Source organism: Girardinichthys multiradiatus, chromosome 7 (genome assembly GCF_021462225.1).
Source record: "Girardinichthys multiradiatus isolate DD_20200921_A chromosome 7, DD_fGirMul_XY1, whole genome shotgun sequence".
Classification (NCBI taxonomy): Eukaryota; Metazoa; Chordata; class Actinopteri; order Cyprinodontiformes; family Goodeidae; genus Girardinichthys; species Girardinichthys multiradiatus.
In genome coordinates this window covers 34,295,987-34,314,980 of record NC_061800.1, presented here as the reverse complement: position 1 = coordinate 34,314,980, position 18,994 = coordinate 34,295,987, and the positions used below count along the sequence as shown (strand labels likewise).

The following is an 18,994-nucleotide window of genomic DNA, read 5'->3' as shown; positions in this document are numbered from 1 at the left end:
AAACCTTTAAAACGATTCTACCATTTAGTCATTTGAATGAGATGCCAGAGAAAGCGCGGAGGAATTCTGCGACAACAAAACTGTGGCACTGCCCCTCCTCCACATGTTGCTGCACACTGCCAGTCAGCTGGCTGGGGGAAGGCTCCGACATGTTTGTCTTGCTTTATATAACGGATGCCTGTTTGAAAATATTGGTGGTAATGAAAAACAGTCATGATGTGGAAAGGAACGCCACACATCACCCGTATTACCACGATGCTGGCAAACTACAAGCAGGAGGCCTGTCAAGCAGCTGATCAGAGCCTCTAACTGAAAGATTGCCTGACTAAATAACTACCTAATTTTAGCTTGCTGCTCTAGAGGTGCACAACTACAAAAAGGCATATATTATGCTTTTTGTTTTCCTGTTTTGTAAATACTGTGTTTCTACTCAATGTTATCATACAAATCTCAAACTTTCTCAGTGCCTCAGAGTTGGCATCACGTACTTTTTCATTGCACAGAAAATACAAATATTCTCATTCAGATTACTTATTTTCACCATTTGTTTATTCAAAGAAATGTAACCATAAGAAAAATATATGGGTCAATATTACATTTACAAAACTTCTATTAACATTTTTACATATAAATAAGGTTTAAATGCAGTCCTTTTAAAACACAAAAAGTAAATTCTTTTTTTAAATCCCCGTTTAAAAATTAAAGTACGATATTCGACAAACTGAAGTCAACAATTAAGTATCTGAGCCTCAACCTTCAATTATTCTTATTTGTACACTTCAGTGATTCTGTCTTGGTATAAAGAAAAATAGTTAAAGATAAACCTTATAGAACCTTATATGCGTTATCAAACTATTTAAAACAAAAACTCAATTCTGGTCATCATGTACAACCACAGAAGCACACTGTAGGTCTTCAAGGTTTGCTGTATTTGGCAACAGTTTGAAGTATTTATCTCTCCTTCGTCAACACCTGCTTATTCATGCAGTTTTGTGGCAGATGTAACGCAGTTCGTCAGTCCATCACAGGGAAATACAGTGACACACAGGAAAAGCAACCATTCATACACACACTCAAACCCAAGAACAATTTTAGAGAATTGACCAAACCAATGAGTTTAACAGTCATGTTTTTGGATTGTGGGAGGAAGCCAGAGGGAACCCAAGCATGTGTGGGGAGAACATGCAAACTCTATGCAGAGAGAGCCCTGGCCGGGATTCAAACCAGGAACCTTCTTGCTGCAAGGCAGCAGTGTTAACTGTAATAGTTTGAAATGTGATATGGAGACAGTTTTATCAATCAGTCTTAGATGTCTAAACTGTTGCTGTTCAGAGTGAGGCCTTAATTTATTTAAAAGATGTTTTCTTAGCAGATATCTAAATATCTACACAATGCCAGTGAGTTGAAACATTTCTGACACACAGGTGCATCTTAAAATAAATCTGAATATCACTGAAAAATGTATTTATCTCATTAAACTGAAAAACAAAAGTGACAAGAACTTATTACCAATAGTGATACGTTTCAAGCATTCTGTTAATTTTGATAATCATATGGCTTACAGGTAACGAAAACCAAAACTTAATTTATATGATCAAATTATCACCTAAAACCAACACAAGTGAGTCCGCTGGCCAATCAAGCAAAAATAATCTATGTAGTTTTGAGGTAAGCAAACAATGCAGATGAACTGAAGACTACTGTTAAAGCAACCTTGGGTTCTAATACACCCCAGCAGAGCCACACACTGTCTCCATGTCAAGCTGCATTGATGCACTAATTCATACAAAAGGAGCCATGAGCAAGTTTATGCTGTAGAGTACATGGCTTCACTTTCACAAGGTCTATATTGTAGCATTAACAATCCCTTTAATTTAAATGTTTTGTATTTAATATCCACATTCTCTGAGAAACAGATTTGTTTTCATTAGCTGGAAGCCATAATATGAATATGAGCAGAAATGGTTAAAACACAGCAGAATAATTTATGTGTAATGAATCCAAATATGTCTCACTATGAATAATTAAATCCAATAATTTCAATGCCGTACCTCTTATTCTGAACTCAACAGATGTGGGCACCTTCCCTGCGTGAAACGGCCTCTACCTTTAAAAACCATCGTAAACGGGGCCTTTATCTTCTTGCAATGATTTTTTTTAAATAAATGCACACCATTTACACAAATATTATCCAAGTAATCATTTTGACTATATCATTTGTATGTATATTTTCCAACTCCAAGCTGTATAAACTTGGGTGCTTATTGGACTTAAGCATATCAGGTGATGTGTATTTGTGTAATTAGGGAGGGTGTGGCTTTGGGAGATACACACCTTTTACTACAGAGTACTTCAGTCACCTTCTATTCCTCAGACAAAACTAAATAGTAAAACCTCTTACAGAGGGATGCAGCACTTCTGAAATTGCCAAGATATTGGGGAATGGAAAATTTTGTTTGCCAATAGTAAACAGGGTTGCAAGAAACGTTTTGAGAAACAAAAAAAAAAGACAAATGAACTGGCTAAGATTTGAGAAGAATCAAATGTGAAGCTGCTCCAGTCCCGTCAGCCTGGAGTGGCCAGAAGTGAAAAGTGTTCAGTGCTAAAGACTAAAAGCTGCCCACCACTAAACATAAACTGAAACATCAAGATGGGGCAAAGAAATATTTAAAGTGCAGTATAAAAAATAAGTTTTTATTGACTGACGGACCAGAGGGATGGACCCGTGGCTGAATCAGAACTGGGCACAGAGCTCCACTTCAATTCTGACTTCAGGAAGCTAGAGTACTGGTATGGGCTGGTTTTATTAAACATGAGCTAGTTGCATCTATTCAGGTTAAAAACAGACTCAAAACAAACTTCCAAGGTTTCTTCAAGCAGTAGTACAGATATAAACAGCCTGCATATTGCAAGAAGACCATGATCTTTACACAGGACAGTGATCCATCGCATTCATCGAAGTGCTATACTACATGGCTTGCCAACAAAAGCCTTAAAGACGAAAGAATGATGACATGGCCCCCTTCCTCGCCTAAGCTAAACCCCATTGCGAACAAGAGGGCTCTTAAACAAGAGATTCACACGGAAGGAAAACAAATGCACCGCTCTGAACAGTGCCTGGGAAGCTCTGGCTGCTGCTACAGTGTTGAATGGAGGACTTTGATGGTTTAGAAGTGTGTGATGTTTTTTCATATAATGGTTTATTTTTAATTATAAAATGAATTGTTTTCATTTCGTTAGATCATTCTGGACACTAATAGAAGAACAGATGTTCTAAAAGTAAGGACATTTTACTTTCTGAAATTTCAGGTTTGTGGTCGTTCAATATAAATTCCCAAAAATATATAAGTTACCTAATAATTGTAAGCAGTGCAAGTTCAGTTAAATAAGACCAAATCTGACGCTCAATTCAATTCATATTAAATAAAAATACAGTGGTTTGAAATTATTGCTTGCTTCAGAATTAAAAACTAACCAAACATTTTGGTTTCTGAACTCCTACTGTAATACAACCTGTTCATGACTAGAGTTAGAGGTTTTATGCTCTAATGTTTTGATCAGTGAATCAATCACACTAACTTTCATCATCTGAATCAAAACCAAAGAGAGAGGAGCAGGTGTTGCGGGCTTCATGCGACTGTAATTCCTCCACTGTGCTGAAGGAGGATAGACATTTGCTGCAGCGATGTCTGACCTTTTGGTCTGGGACAACCACTTTGTTCTCCTCTGCCTTTTCTTCTTCAAGTTCTTTCTTCTTCTTGTAGGAATATTTTTTTATAGGCGGCTGATCAGCAGACCTTCTCTTACGCATTGAGAGCACAGATTCGTCCAGGTAGGTGGAGGGTGGAGGCCGGACAAAGGGGGACTTCACGAACTGGGCGTAGGTGGGATCTTCAGGTCTAAAGGTCGTGTGCTCAGTGATGTGAGGCTCGGCTATGTTCTTTTGGATTCCCTCAGCCAGAGTGGAAACATCTTTGTAGTCTTTGACATTTATGACGTCCCAGTTGATAAGTCTTTTTTGAGGTTTCTTTTTAGGCGTTTTAGAAGTACGAGAGGTAGGCTTGGATACCTCAGAGATTACTTTTGTCACATCCTCAAACCCATTGATGGTTGCTTCGTCTTTCACGAGTTCATGGCTAACTGCTGCTGTCGGGCAGTGATCATATTTAGATAAATTCTGGCTATTATCTAGGCTAGTATCCCCATCTTCACTTTGGATTTTATCAGAAGGAGGACTCCTTGGGCTTTGGGTCTTTTTATTATGAAGCCAAATTTCTTCAATTTTGACTCTCTGCTTCCAAGGAGCTTCTTCACTCGTTTCTGTTTTCATACTGGCTCCAAGGTCTAGCTCTTTCTTTTGTGGCACTGGGATGTAGTGCCTCCATTCGTGGTCAGAGAGACCCTGAAAATTTGAGAAGAGTTTCTCGCAGTCTGGGTATGCACACTGAGGCCTGAAGGGCTGGTGAGTGTTGATATGGTCCTTTAATTCTGGCTGTGTTGCAAAGCGCTGTTTACACTCCTGATGGTAGCAGAAGAACGGCAGAGGATCATCGTGGAGCTTCATGTGTTGCTTATACTGCTCCACAAACTGTATATGTCTGCCAGAGAGAAGCAACCAAAAGCAGTGTTAAAAACAAAAGGGTTGGAAAAACAGGTGAACATTTTCAGTGCTTAAACATAACTGAGATCTAGAAACATTTCCATACTTGACATCTACAGGTTGTACAGAATTTGGTTCATTTAAAATAAATAACTGCATTTTATTTAATAAATATTGTGCTATGAAAAAGAATTATGCCTCCTTAGAGATATGTTTTTTTTTTCTCTTTTGTACAATTTCTTCGATAAAACACATTTTAGTAAATTAGACAGAGAATTTTTCAAATGATGCTTATTAACGGAAGAAAAAACTATCGCAAGTCAAACTTTCCCTGTGTGAAAAAGCAAATCCCCCTAAACCTAATAAGTTGTGCCACCTTAGGGAGCAACAAATGAGTCTTTTACATTGATGTTGATGAGCTGTGGCCTAATCTTTGCAGAATTGTTTATTTCTACAAAGTTGGGCATTTTGCTGTGACATCTTCCTGGAGGGGGGCATCAGCTGGGATACTGCTCCAACAACTTGTTCCTTCTACAGATGATACAATGGGCACCGTCGTACAGTGTTTAAACCCGTCTCTCTCCCAGACAGAGCTATTATCTGTCCTTTTACTATGATGAACTATATGTGCTCTCATATAGTATCTCTCATATGACTCAGTTTATCTGCTTGGCAGCATTTCTCCCCTGGATGAACTCACTAAAGGAGCTACTACTTCCTCAACATTTTATTTTTCTTTCACATAGAAAGTACTCCTGGATCAATGCTCTGTCCTCTCACACCACTAATCGGTCGTGGCAGCGGGCCACTCACACGGACCCTGGGTGTGCTGGAGGTTTGTTCCTGTTAAAGGGGAGTTTTCCTTGCCACCGTCACTACATGTGCATCGAGGAGTGAATACTGCAAATCAGCGACTCGATGCAATCTCCTGGTTTTCCTTAGATAGAAAACCTTTTAACCAAGTGGAATAATAAACTGAATTTGACCACACTATGATAATTAGAACAATTGGAACATACAGGGGTTGGACAATGAAACTGAAACACCTGTCATTTTAGTGTGGGAGGTTTCATGGCTAAATTGGACCAGCCTGGTAGCCAGTCTTCATTGATTGCACATTGCACCAGTAAGAGCAGAGTGTGAAGGTTCAATTAGCAGGGTAAGAGCACAGTTTTGCTCAAAATATTGAAATGCACACAACATTATGGGTGACATACCAGAGTCGATTTCAATGGAGCAAGGAGCGCAAATCTTGGGCTGTGGACAATGTGAAACATGTATTGTTCTCTGATGAGTCCACCTTTACTGTTTTCCCCACATCCGGGAGAGTTACGGTGTGGAGAAGCCCCAAAGAAGCGTACCACCCAGACTGTTGCATGTCCAGAGTGAAGCATGGGGGTGGATCAGTGATGGTTTGGGCTGCCATATCATGGCATTCCCTTGGCCCAATACTTGTGCTAGATGGGCGCCACTGCCAAGGACTACCGAACCATTCTTGAGGACCATGTGCATCCAATGGTTCAAACATTGTATCCTGAAGGCGGTGCCGTGTATCAAGATGACAATGCACCAATACACACAGCAAGACTGGTGAAAGATTGGTTTGATGAACATGAAAGTGAAGTTGAACATCTCCCATGGCCTCCACAGTCACCAGGTCTTAATATTATTGAGCCACTTTGGGGTGTTTTGGAGGAGCGAGTCAGGAAACGTTTTCCTCCACCAGTATCACGTAGTGACCTGGCCACTATCCTGCAAGAAGAATGGCTTAAAATCCCTCTGACCACTGTGCAGGACTTGTATATGTCATTCCCAAGATGAATTGACGCTGTATTGGCTGCAAAAGGAGGCCCTACACCATACTAATAAATTATTATGGTCTAAACCAGGTGTTTCAGTTTCATTGTCCAACCCGTGTATGTACTTGACTTGGAATCTATATGATTTAATTGAACTGACTTTGTAAAGTACCTTGAGATGACATTTTGTGAATTTGTGTTATATAAATAAACTCAAATGAACTTCAACTAGATTGAAAGGATTTGTATGAAGTATGTCCTTCCACAGCATTAACAAAATAAATTAAAGACTTTGACTAAGCCAATTCAAAAGCTTTGTTTTCTGAGTGTTCTTCCAAAAGTGATACGACACAAGACAGAGAAAACGGGTCAGACAGGCTGACAAATGCCTGACAGCAACATGGATGGAGCTGTGGGTATTTCCACCAAGGACTGGTTGTGTTCTAAATCATTAGTCTTGTAGCATAATTGCACATGTCATATTTTGGTTTATATGATTACGATCTACAACAATGATCTCCTGTATTCTCTATACTAAGATCATATGCAAGACTTTTCCTTCCAATTAAAAAAATAAATAAATAAATCAAGGGCAGGCTAAAATCTCCCAAAACCTTGTGGGATAATGTGTTATGGTCTTAAGAAACCAAACTAAAACTTTTGTATCACAATGACAAAAGGTACGTTTAGCAAACAAACATTACATCACCAAAAAGACACCACGCCCACTGCGAAACGTGGTGGTGGCAGCTTCATTCTTTGCAATTACTCTTCAGATGCAAATAGGTTTTTTGTCAAGGTGGATAAAATTACGAACAGTTCCAAATAGCACTCAGTTTAGAACCAAAACCTTCAGCTGTCTGACAGAAAGCTGAGGGTGAAGAGGGGTTATTTTGCAGCAACACAGTTGTGTCCAGAATAATAGCAGTGCGATTAAAAACGAGTAAATCTTAAAATCCTTGGTATAGTTTTTATTTGCATGCAGATTATATTCTAAATCAAACCATAAAGAAAATGTATCAAGCTTTTAATCACATCACAGGAAATGAAGAAAAAAAAAAATAACACTGGGTTGTTTAACAGAATAGCAGTGTCTGTATTTCTCCATAGGGCAGTTGATGCGTTCTTTAGCAAATTGTATCCACTATTATTTTGAACACACCTCTTTGAATAAATTCAATCAACACAGACTCAGGAACAGACATATAATGAATGTTGGTTGTGTTGGTTTTCTATAACTACTACACCTACTTGTAAATTATTTGCTTTGTGGTAATACGATTACTACTAAAAACTGATTATCTGGTTAGTCTAGTTGGAGTCAATTAGTTTGAACACAACTGTACAACCAAATCAACAACAGAATGCCTTTGCTGCAAGAAAATTACATTTTTGGAATGGTTTATCCAGAGTTCAGATCTAAATCTGACAGAAAAATCTGGGTGTCATCTGAAGAGGGCTGTGGACAAGAGACGTCCTCACAAAGATTTATCTGTAAGATGTCAAGATGCATTGTCCTATCTATCCTACCTTCCGAAATTGGACAATGCTGAAATCCAATCAGAGGTTTTAAAGGTACAAAGTTGATGCAGCTCTTCTAATTTTTCCACCGCAACCGATTTGTTTTCCAGTTGAATTGAACAAGATACATGTCACATCAAAGGGTGGAAGAATGGTTGGAAATTATTCACCGCGTTCTCAATAGCCTGAAAACTTTGAACTTTTGATGAACCACTGTGTTTACCTTAAATGATGCTTATTGCAACTAAATAGTTAAAAATCCTCCAGATATCTTGCAACATTTTAGTATTGTGAGATCATGTGACCTGAGATGTCAATACACCTGTACTAAATAAATACATGAGGTTATTTATTAAGCTGGTAACTTATACATACACATATTAATACATATTTTAGTTCCTACCTGATGCAGAAGCAGCACTTGTTCTTAGACCAAATGTAAGTCTTCTCCAGCACCTTCTCTTCACCAAGATGGCATTTGATGGCGTGCCTCGTCAACGAACTGTTCAGTTTCAAGAATACCCGATCACAGACGTCCGACGGACACAAGGGGTACGTGATGTCCACACTGCAACCATTTTCCTCCACTGGGGTTTCCTTGGCCTCTTCCTCTCTCTCCGTCTTTGTTATAGACACGTTCTTTATTATCACCAAACCATCTTTAATGACAACTTGCTCGTCCATGAACTCTATCTGTTTAGTAATCTCAGAGTTTGGATTTTTGTTTCTTTTATTAAGCAAAGCCGTCTTTCTAAGCAGGATGCGGATGTTCCTGATTATTCGTTCTTCCCTCTTGAGGCTCGACAGTTTATTTTTGGATTTGGGTTTCTGTTCAGAAGATTCGTCTTCAGTGACAGAGATCCGTTTTTCTTCCTCCGGCTGGTGCTCGTTTTCCATGATTCCATTAGCAGGTGGACTTTCCTGCATTTGTTCCTCACTCGGTTTATGATTTGACATTTCATTAATGTGCTCGAGAATATGCTTTTTGGCCAAAGGCAGATGCTTGAAGCGTTTTCCACAAAGAATGCATCTTAGTTTTCTTTTCTTTAAATGTGAGAAAGCATGCCTCATCACATTCAAACCTTTGAAAGTTTTTTGGCAGATCTTGCAGGTATAGCTTAAGTGACCATACTGTTGAGTCCGGAGCAATCTCTCTCTCCATGTTTTTATGGGTTTTATCTAGACAAACAGACAAAGATGAGAAATCTGGTTCAACAGGAAATATGATCTCATAAAACAGTATGAGAAACTGCTGCATCACCAAAATGGTAAATTCGTTATGCTGATAGTTGTGATTGTTTTTGGGTACAGTTGGGAGAAAATTGGAAACAAACTATTCTTCACAGTCTTGCCATAATACAATAGTGACACATTAACGCTCTTCCAACTTTACATATAACGCTCTGATGAATAATTTGACAAAAGTTTGTTTTTTTCAAGATCAGTCTGCTCCTTTACCAATGGATACCAGTTTCATACCTGAAAACAAACCTTTAAGATCTCTTGTACTTAAACAGTTGCAGATCATATTTTCGTCGAATCTAAATACCGGATATCAATTGTCTTAAAAATGCGAAGTATGATAAATTATGGCCCCTGACCAAAAAAGTCATAGCTATCTGTTTACGAATGTTTATACTTACCATATTGCTCCTAAACTGTGACTTTTTTCAAGTGACTAGCGAGAACTCTATCAACTCTTACTGATTATTCTGGAACCTTTTGGCAACTCGTAAAATAATGTTTTGTTCTTATTCTTCTTAGTGTAGGCCGTCCTCCATAGTCCCTTCCCAGCAGGAGCCAGACCCACTCCCACGTTGTTCAGACTCTAAATTAAGCTCACAGGCGCAACGCTTGCACTGGCTAGTGCCCTTAAAGGATATCAAGCAGACAGACATTGACTGGGCTTTTTCTGGCAGAAAAAGAAAAAAAACTGACCTCAATGTTTTGGTCTTCTGTTTCCACTTCTGGCTCACGTTCTTGCTTTACATTACCATTAACCTCTTCAGATTCTGGAGGTTTTGGTTCGTCACCATCAGCATTTCTAGCAAGAAGGGAGTAATTGTGTAGCAACTCAACTGGATTATCCAACAACTCAAAGAGAGGACCATCAAGCTCAGGGTCAGCTTCGACGGCAAGAACAGCAGCTTGGGGCTCACTTGGCAGACCATCACAAAGTTTTGACTCCCAATATTTTTGAGATTCCTCTTGAGATTGTTCACTGAGACTGTAAGCACTAACTACACTTGTGTTTTCACCGTTTTCCTTGATAAGTTCGTTCAAATGTTTAATTTCATCCTCTGTCTGTTTACCTAGGGTTTGGGGTTCAACACCTAAATCAGGTATACCTTGATCTTTGCCTTCTGCCTCCACCTGAACACCACATGATTCCTCTGTGAGGTGAATTACATTATCAGGGAAAGACAATTCCAGTTTCGGTAAAGGCTTTCGTCCTCGCTTTTTCCCACCAACTCTGATATTTTTTTCTGTAACCGTCTGCACTTGCTCCATCATTGGAAGACCCTGCAGCCATTTCTTCTTCCGACCCCTTCGTTTAAATATCTGGTTCTTAATGCTTCTGGACAAGTATTCTCTCTGGTGGTTTGAAGGGAGCCTTACAGGGGCAGAATTATCCACTTTAATTTGGTTGCGTCTTAGTGAGTACATAGGTTTCCTACTCAAAGAAGTAGGTTTGAGATGGTATTTAAATTCTGGGTCATTAACAAAGTCAAGCTCATCATCTGACGAAAGTTGATTCCATTTCCTCCTCCTTAGATAAGGAAATGGACCTTGAGCAAGACACTTTGGTTCTGATTCAACCACAACTGGGTTTTCTGGAAGGTCTTTGCTCTCAATGGTTCCTTGAGTGCTAAGGCATGAATCCAGACAGAGAGTGCATGATTCATTCACACAGTTATTTGGCAAGAGATGTTCACTGTTTTCCTTTTCCTCTTCCTCCTTCATCTCATTGAGTACAGCATCCTTCATGACGTTATCGCTCATCAACTCCAAGCAGTGAGTCCTGAGAGTGAGGAGATTCCAAAATTCAGGGTCAAAGCACAGGCGTTCTTTCAGCATCTGGAAAGGGAAAAAAAATATTTAAAACTTCTTAAATTACAAATACTTAAGTTGCAATAGTGCCAAAAGAAGTATTTTCACCTTACAGATTTTCTCAGTTTTCAAATGATGACTTCTTTAAGGAAAAAAAAAAAAAAAAACACCCATCCAAACAAACTTGACCCTATGAGAAAAGGAAAATGCTCCTCAAACCTTAGAATTGGTGGTGCCACGAGGAGAGTGGGCCCAAGCATGTTTAGCAACTTGCAGCAAGACTAACATCACTGTGGAGGAATTTTGACCCACTCTTCTTTGCAGAAATAAATTTAATTCAGTCACATTGGGGGGTTTTCGTACAGGAAACAATTGTTTTTTAAAAAGGGTTTACATTTCTTGAGGATATTTTTGAGCCATTCAGAGGTTTGGATCACTGTCCTGCAGCATAAACCAAGTGCGTTTGAGATTATGCTGGGTCCGACTCAAAAGACAGAGCTCTGATCTGGGAATGACGTCACACCCAAGTTGAGAGCATTCTTGTTAAAAGTCAGACAATTTTAGGATTTGCTACTTCCTTTAATGCAAAATAGAATTAGCAATACATGCTAATCATATACTTATCTATATTTTATGTGTTTAAACACAAAAGGAACATATTTACAAATACGTATTTTACAGTACTATGTGTGCCACTGATTTAATGGGAAACATTTATCAAAAGAGCTAATAAGCTCTTAATTTCAGCAAGCTCCAGTGGATTCTGGTTGTTCTGTTGACTGGGAAAATTTGATTTCTTAGTACAAGAGTAAGAGAACGCACCATTAAGGTCTTCACAAACCGATGGCTGAACATTCTCTCAGGATGAAGATTTTCTGGTAGACAGCATAATTTATGATTACAGCAAGTGGTCCAGGTCCTGAAGCAGCCAGAGACCATTACACTGCTACAGCCATCTTTTACAGATGGGACGATGTTTCTCTGAAATGTTGTGAAAGATTTACATCACATTTACATAAAAGGGGACACACCTTCTAAAATGATACTTTTGCCTCGTGAGTCCACAATTTCAAGCCCTAAATGTCTTGGGATCATCAAGATATTTTTGGTCAGCAGTAGTTTTTCCCATGGATGTGAATTTTGACCTGTCTCTTTCTTGAGGCTGAAACATGAACACTGACCTACATCCAGGTTGTTTTGGATCTTTTTTCCCCCTGATAAATTAAATAATTATTTGAAAACTGCTTTTTGCATGTATTCTGGTTATTCGTTTACATTAAAGTTTGCTTTGAAACCCAAAAACGTAAAAAAGAAAAAAATCTATAAGAGACCAAATCCACCAATCTACAGGTACATTTCAAATATATTTTTTTAAAAAGTTCAATATTTTTTGTCACTTATTCCTTGAAGTGTAACTCACGTCTTATAAGGATTTATTACACATGGAGGGCAATTTTTCCAAGTCATTTTACTTGATTATGGCTTAAAGATAAAAAAAAAACAAATTCAGTCTCAGAAAATTAGCATATTATATAAGATCATAAAAAGAGATTTTAAACAGAAATGTCATTAAGTGCTAAGCTGGCCTCCTTTTGGATGAATTATTGCATCAATGTGGCGTGGCATGGATTCAATCAGCCTGTGGCACTGCTGAGGTGTAACTGAGGCCCAGGTGGCTTTGATAGCGGTCTTCAGGTCATCTGCGTTGCTGGGTCTGGTGTCTAAATCTTCCAGGCCAGTTTGCTGGTCAATCAAACACAGTAACACCATGGTCTTGAACTCGCTTTTGGTGACTTTGGTAGTGTGGGACAATGCAAAGTCTTGCTGGGACGTGAAATGAGCGTCTCCATAAAGCCTGTCAGCAGAGGGAAGCATGATGTGCTCTACAATTTCCTGGTAAATCACTGAGTTGACTGTGGACTTCACATTACATGGACCCCAAAATCATCACTGACTGTGGAAACGTTACACTGGACTTTAAATGGGCTTGAAATACAAACTTTACTTTCATCTCAAAAGAAAACTCTGGACAACTGAGCAACAGTCCAGTTCTTTTTCTCCTTAGCTCTTGATGTTATCTCTGGGTTAGGTGATGCTTGAAATGAGGAATGTGGCTCTTGATGCCTTGACTCCATCCCTGGTACGCTCCTTGTGAAGCTCTCTTCACAGGGAAATCCTTTCAAGAATTTTTGAAAGGATTTTCATGACAATCCTCATAAGGCTGCAGTTATACCTGTTGCTAGTGCACCTTCTCCTACCCCACCTTTTCTTCCACTCAACTTTCTATTAATATGCTTGGATACAGCACTCTCTGAACAACCAACTCTATGCGTTACATTAACGCTCAGCTTGGACTCCTGCTTTACTTGCACTGCCATACTTGCACAATGATCACCTGCACTGTTGTATTGCTCTTGCATCTTATACTGCTCTATATTTACTCTCACTCACTTAAAACTGTGCACATATATTTATATTATATTGTAGATATGTTTATACTGTTTAATTTGTATTGTATTGCACTGACTACGCCAAAACAAATTCCTTGTATGTCCAAAAACGTACTTGGCAATAAAGCTTTTCTGATTCTGATTTAGCAATGACCTTTTGTGGATTACCCTCCTTTTGGAGGGTGTGAATGACTAATCTGGACATTGTGTAGCCTACTGACCCAGACAAAGACCATTTAGAGGCTCAGGAAACTTTGCATGTATTTTCAGTTAATAAGCTGATTAGGGTGTGACATTGTGAGTTTCCAATATTCAACTTTTTCACAAAATTCAAATTTTACTGAATTTTGGGTTTTCATTATCTATAGGTCTTAATCATCAAATTTACAAGAAATAAAGGCTAAAAAAATATTCCACTCCATGTGTAATGAATCTATATTATACGAGTTCACTTTTTTTGAGTGAGAAAAAAATCTTGAACTTTTTCAAAATACTCAAATGTTTCTGTTATTAATCTTTTAGATAACAACCTGCAGAATATGGAAGCGAACATTGGTCCGGAGAGGGTTGTTGTGAGGATGTTGCTCCTGATCCGGATGCCTGTAAAGAAGACACACAGTTCGGTACGCCTCCAGGCTTCGCTCCTGGCAGAAGACCAGCAGGGAGCACGCTCGACAGATCTCCAAGTCATGAGGCAGCAGGAAGGCAATGGTCTTGCAGACGAGTGAGCGGGTCACAGTGTCACCCTGGGTATCACAGAGCTGCAATGCCCTGGCACAGAGCTCAACAGCAACTTCAACTCCTTCACCCCCAAGCTATACAATTGAAAAGAAATATCAGTGGAAAAAATATAAGTCAAAAGATGTATGAGAGTACCAAATGAGTCAGGCCAAGGTGGAAGGGTATAAAAATTTAGCATAAAACATGATAAGATTTGAAAAGATTGGGAAAAAGTTAATTGTGAGCCTAGGATGATGCTGTGCTAGCAGTTTTACCTCACTAAGCAGTTTGATGAAGGGGAAGATGGCTCTGACATTGGTGGCAGATGAAGCTAATTCCAAACACCCAGCCAGGAAGCCTTGACGGGAGGGATGGGCCCTCAGGTGCAATCTACTCCAGATGAAGACAAGATCCCTGCAATAAAGTTAACATGGTCAACTATGTCTACTCCATGGATGCTACAGCCAGCCATCAACAGGTGAATCATCTTTACTTTTACATCATGTGTTCTGCAGGGTGCCAGTGCAACCTTTCAGAGGACTGCTGAAAGATCTACTACAAGTGTCCAAAAATATGGAGTGTAGTGCTTGGAGCTATGTCCTGGAGACTTCCAGTCCCACCATTCGTACTTCTGGATGAGAATACAAATTAGCCTCATCTTCTAGCTCTGAGGACTTTTGGTATTTGATCCTGATATTTGCCACGCAAAGAACACCTTCTAAGGTCTGTAAGCTCAGTGCCTACTAATAGACAGCAGCTATTTCAACAGCATGTTGACAATGGATGCTTTAGAAGGAAGGTGGTTTGACTATAATGGCTGCGTAATGTGTTAATGATGAACAACTACAGTAAACCCAAAAGTTATAAAAAAAAAAACTGATCTTATAAAAATCATATCATACATGTGCAAACATCATTGCGTCTTGCTGCTGTACATAGATTGAAGAAACAACAACACCATTAGCCAGAGCATAAAAGTAGCAACAAGTGTGGAACCTGAGAACCTTCTACGGATTCTGAAATCTTTAGATGTGTAAATATTAAACAGATTTTAAATGAAATGAAAGGGACAAAGTGTCTTGTTGATGCCCAACATTGCATTTCTAAGAATGTCACACATACCAGATGTAATACATGTCCCCTTTATGCAACTGCCGGGTGAGGAAAGCTTTACACAGTGACAACAAAAGCTCATCTTTTTCCACGCTCTCCGTGTTGCAGATTATCTCGACTGCATCGCGGCCATCTATTTCTGCCATCTGGGGAACAAGAATATTACGTTAATAAATATAGAGATAAGAAAATATACTGACAACACTCAAACTGATTGTAATGTACAGGACACAAACATAAAATCATCTTTTGCAGAAATTCAACAATGTCCTTACCTCCTTCTGAAGGTTCTCATATAGGGAGGCCTTATAAAGGCAGGTCAGGTAGGCCTGATGGAAGTATAGATGCTTTCCAGTCTCCTGGTTTTCCAGACAGCTTTTAGATAGAGCCATGGCCTCCTGCATCCGCTCACAGGCCTGCAGGTATCGAACCCGCAGCTCCAAAAATATAGGCAATTCTGTACTCAAGTAGTCATCAACTGCAAAAACGGAGAGCGCATCGGTTACATTATAGAAGTTTCTGCTTACAAATCTGAGTACATGTAATTTACTTTCTGTTAGGAGATAACGCTGCAGGTCACAAACATTAACTGAAATGACAGGGTTCAGGTTAAAGGTTAGCAAGAAGTTATTTCAATTAAGTGCAGGTGATTTGTATATATCCTTCCTGCTCAAAACAAAAACCATCTAAGGAGACTTTACAATAAAAGGCCAAAGGTCTTCTTAATGTCCCATGATAAAAAATTTTTTTACTTCCTATACTCTAATACAACAACTGCACCTCAGTTCAGTACAGTCACATTGAACTCAAGTCCATTAGAAAAAGTTCATGTCAACACAAATTTATTACAGTCAGGTTTTCAGTTCAATGGGTCATGGTGCAAAATATCTGTTACTTTCAAAAGAAACCGGTAGAAGAGACTGCAGAATCATGAATGTTATTAAAGAGTGAGTGAGTTCACATGACATCAAAAACAATGTAAATGATATATTCTGAATAAAATATACCGTGTTATTTTGCTGCACTTAAAAGCAACAGAGTTTGTGCATATATAGTGCATTGAATGTATTAACTTTAATGTAGTATCATACTGGGACAAATGCCTCATCTTAAATGACTGAATGAAATCGGGGACAAAACGAATCTTGATGGGGACATCCCTAATCATAGAAGCATGCATCTTTCCCCCCCAATAGTGATCACCCCTGGCCCATTACATTCTGTCAACTTAGAAAATATATCAACTTCAGCCAGTTTTAACAGCAGTTTGATTAGAGTCCTTTTTTTTTTTTAAAACAAAATTGCACTTCCTGACGCAATATATGCCTACCTTCACTCTGTGACATTTCTGTCTCTTTTAGAATTCTTTGCAACACCTGGTTCTCCCATGGACCTCCACCTTTGATAACCTGCTTCACATGATGAAGATAGATGTTCCTGTGTCTCAGGAGTTTGCAGTGGCACTCCTGCAAAAAAACAGACACAGCACTCAAGTTAAAGTCTGGTCCATAGTGTTCTTAAATCAATCTTTTTTCAAATGTTAACTAGGCTTTTGGAAAGTTCACTATAAAACATCTTTATTAGTTAAAGTTAAGAGTTGGTAGTGTTTTTTATGTTTGGAATGAATTTACTAATCGGAAGCGGCTGAAGCTGGATGCTCTGGTTGTTTGCCGCCTGAATAACAAAGTAACAATGCTTAGTTACCTGAAAACAATCAAGGATGTTTTTCAAAGGCTCCTCCACAAATTCCTCCTTGCTAAAAAACAGCATCAATTCGAAGAAGCTCCTGTAAACAAAAAAGGTTGGACATGTGTCTAACAATACACATCTCTCAGCAATTAAATAAATACCCTCAGTTTGGTTCACAGTTACGTATGAAGAAAAAGACTCAAAGTTCGTAATTTTCAGTATCAGTGTTTTAACATGTAGACAGAGGAAGAACAGAGATATAAAAAAGGATTTAAAAAGGAACCTGGACTTCCTACGACATATCAAAACATGTCTGTGGTCTATTCTGTCTCCAATATGTACAGTAGAATTGCTCTGCCTTATCCTTTGGAGCTTTCAAATTCTGTCTCTCATGGGGCACGCTGGATCTAGAAATGTTGGCAATTTTTTGGGGGAAAATCTCACAATTAAGGTAATGATCTAGATTCTCTGGGAGATGTACAGAGATTGATGTATTAGTAATGCTAGCCAGGCTAACCAGTTTGTTTCCGTTATAAAATATTAGTAAAATCATGTTTAATAGTGACTACTCTATGTCTCACCATCAGTGTATGTATAGTATTTGATAAATACTAAATAATACGTGTTTATTCTGTAATTTTCCATCAAAGGCAAAATGACAAATCTTAAATAATATTAATAAAACTTAATAATAAACTAACAATCTTGTGACAAAATAAATATTATTGGTATTTTTTGTTTTAAATTTCAGCAATATGATGATTTTCTACATTCTTGTTTAAAATTTGTGTGTCAATACTGTAAAACCGTGGTACATTTTTCTTATTACCATACCATCAGAATCTCATATTAACCCATTTCTATGTGCTTAAGGACTATGATTTCTTCTGTCCTGGAGTTGACATGTAATATTTTGTTGTGACAGTAACTAATATAGGTTTCAAACATACTCACAAGGCCAGACTGCTGAGGACATAGTGGACGTGCTGACAGTCATCAGGAAAGGCAGCTGTGGCTTTGGTAAAACTGCAGAGAGCCGTCCGCAACACCTTGAGTTGAGGCAGAGGAACATGCCACTGGCCTGTGTACTCCTCAACCAACTATACAGGAAGAACAAAGGTAATTACACCTTAAAAAGCACAGAAATACAAGTTCACTTAAGCAATCGTTTCTCTGGTATTCTCTGCTAGGCCTTACATTTCCCCCGTAAATATCATGTAAAAGATAAATGTATGTTTGTTTAAATAAGCATACATACACACCACATTAATCCAAGGAACATGATGCAACACTAATCTAATGATCTATTGAAACATGGCAATAAGTACAGGTAACAATGCAACTTGAAATGTTGTATTTGTTTCCTAAAATGAGGCGTGTAACTATTGTAGAAAAAGTGTCAGAAGTCACAAAGAACATCACATTGTTCATTATTAAGTGACTGGAAAGCAAACATGGTGCTTTCGGTTTTGATAACGACACAAACATATCGGATCGGTAATATTTGTAAATGAAAGCTTCTTCATTAAACCTTCTTGGGTTTATTTATCATGACAGTTAACGTCAGCTCGTAAAATGTAACGCTCACCCCGCTGTATGCAGAGTCCTTGTTTCGTCTCTCACTCTCACCATTCTGTTAGCTTAGCGTAACTGAAAAGCTACAATACAGTTAAACATTTTCAAATGTCAGATAATTAACCCTGTTTGTATACAGTTATAAAGACAAAGTTCTGGTTTTATCAATCAAAACTGGCTATTTGTGCGAGTTTGTGATTACCTGTGCCGACACAACTGCATAAATAGTGCTAGTCTGTAGGCTAGCGGGAGCTACAAAAGCTAGGTGTGTTAGCACAAAACAAACTGCAATTTTGCCTAAACAGTTTCTTCCAACACACCTCACAAAACTCAGAGCAGTAGTCCTTGCTGTTTAGAGTCGACTCGTCCGTGCAATGTCTAAGACACAGCGAATCCAGAGCTAATTCAAGCCCGTCAGTTTCTAAATCACTTTCGTTGTCCGCCATACTGGCTGCTGTATTCAGCGCATAGACACG

General features: G+C 38.7%; 2 protein-coding genes across 3 annotated transcripts in view; one reads left to right on the top strand and one right to left on the bottom strand.

Moving 5' to 3' along the window:
- zgc:152951 (uncharacterized protein LOC569013 homolog) overlaps positions 1-14,080 on the top strand; it is a 26,117-nt gene extending 12,037 nt beyond the window's left edge. Inside the window, exon 12 of the mRNA XM_047369650.1 lies at positions 13,944-14,080. The gene's annotated coding sequence lies outside the window, so the exon portion shown is untranslated. The remainder of the gene's footprint in view (positions 1-13,943) is intronic.
- znf654 (zinc finger protein 654) lies at positions 532-18,994 on the bottom strand. Of its 2 annotated transcripts, none has more exons than XM_047369647.1 (11): positions 18,839-18,994; positions 17,898-18,043; positions 16,959-17,040; positions 16,585-16,720; positions 15,530-15,732; positions 15,264-15,400; positions 14,417-14,555; positions 13,952-14,236; positions 9,859-10,998; positions 8,324-9,099; positions 532-4,598 (listed from the first exon to the last, which is right to left on the bottom strand). In XM_047369647.1, the coding sequence occupies exons 1-11, from the start codon at positions 18,962-18,964 to the stop codon at positions 3,575-3,577; spliced, it is 4,194 nt and encodes a 1,397-aa protein (XP_047225603.1). In that variant the 5' UTR covers positions 18,965-18,994; the 3' UTR covers positions 532-3,574. The 2 variants fall into 2 exon arrangements, with proteins under 2 accessions (XP_047225603.1, XP_047225604.1); XM_047369648.1 differs by lacking the exon at positions 18,839-18,994 and adding an exon at positions 18,532-18,715.

Bases quoted from the DNA above. Each gene is read 5' to 3' on its own strand.
- znf654 (XM_047369647.1), bottom strand. From the start codon at position 18,964: ATGGCGGACAACGAAAGTGATTTAGAAACTGACGGGCTTGAATTAGCT. The intron at 15,401-15,529 runs GTAAGGACATTG...CTTGTTCCCCAG, and splicing joins ATGAGAACCTTCAGAAGGAG to ATGGCAGAAATAGATGGCCG. The intron at 14,237-14,416 runs GTAAAACTGCTA...TCAATTGTATAG, and splicing joins TCATCAAACTGCTTAGTGAG to CTTGGGGGTGAAGGAGTTGA.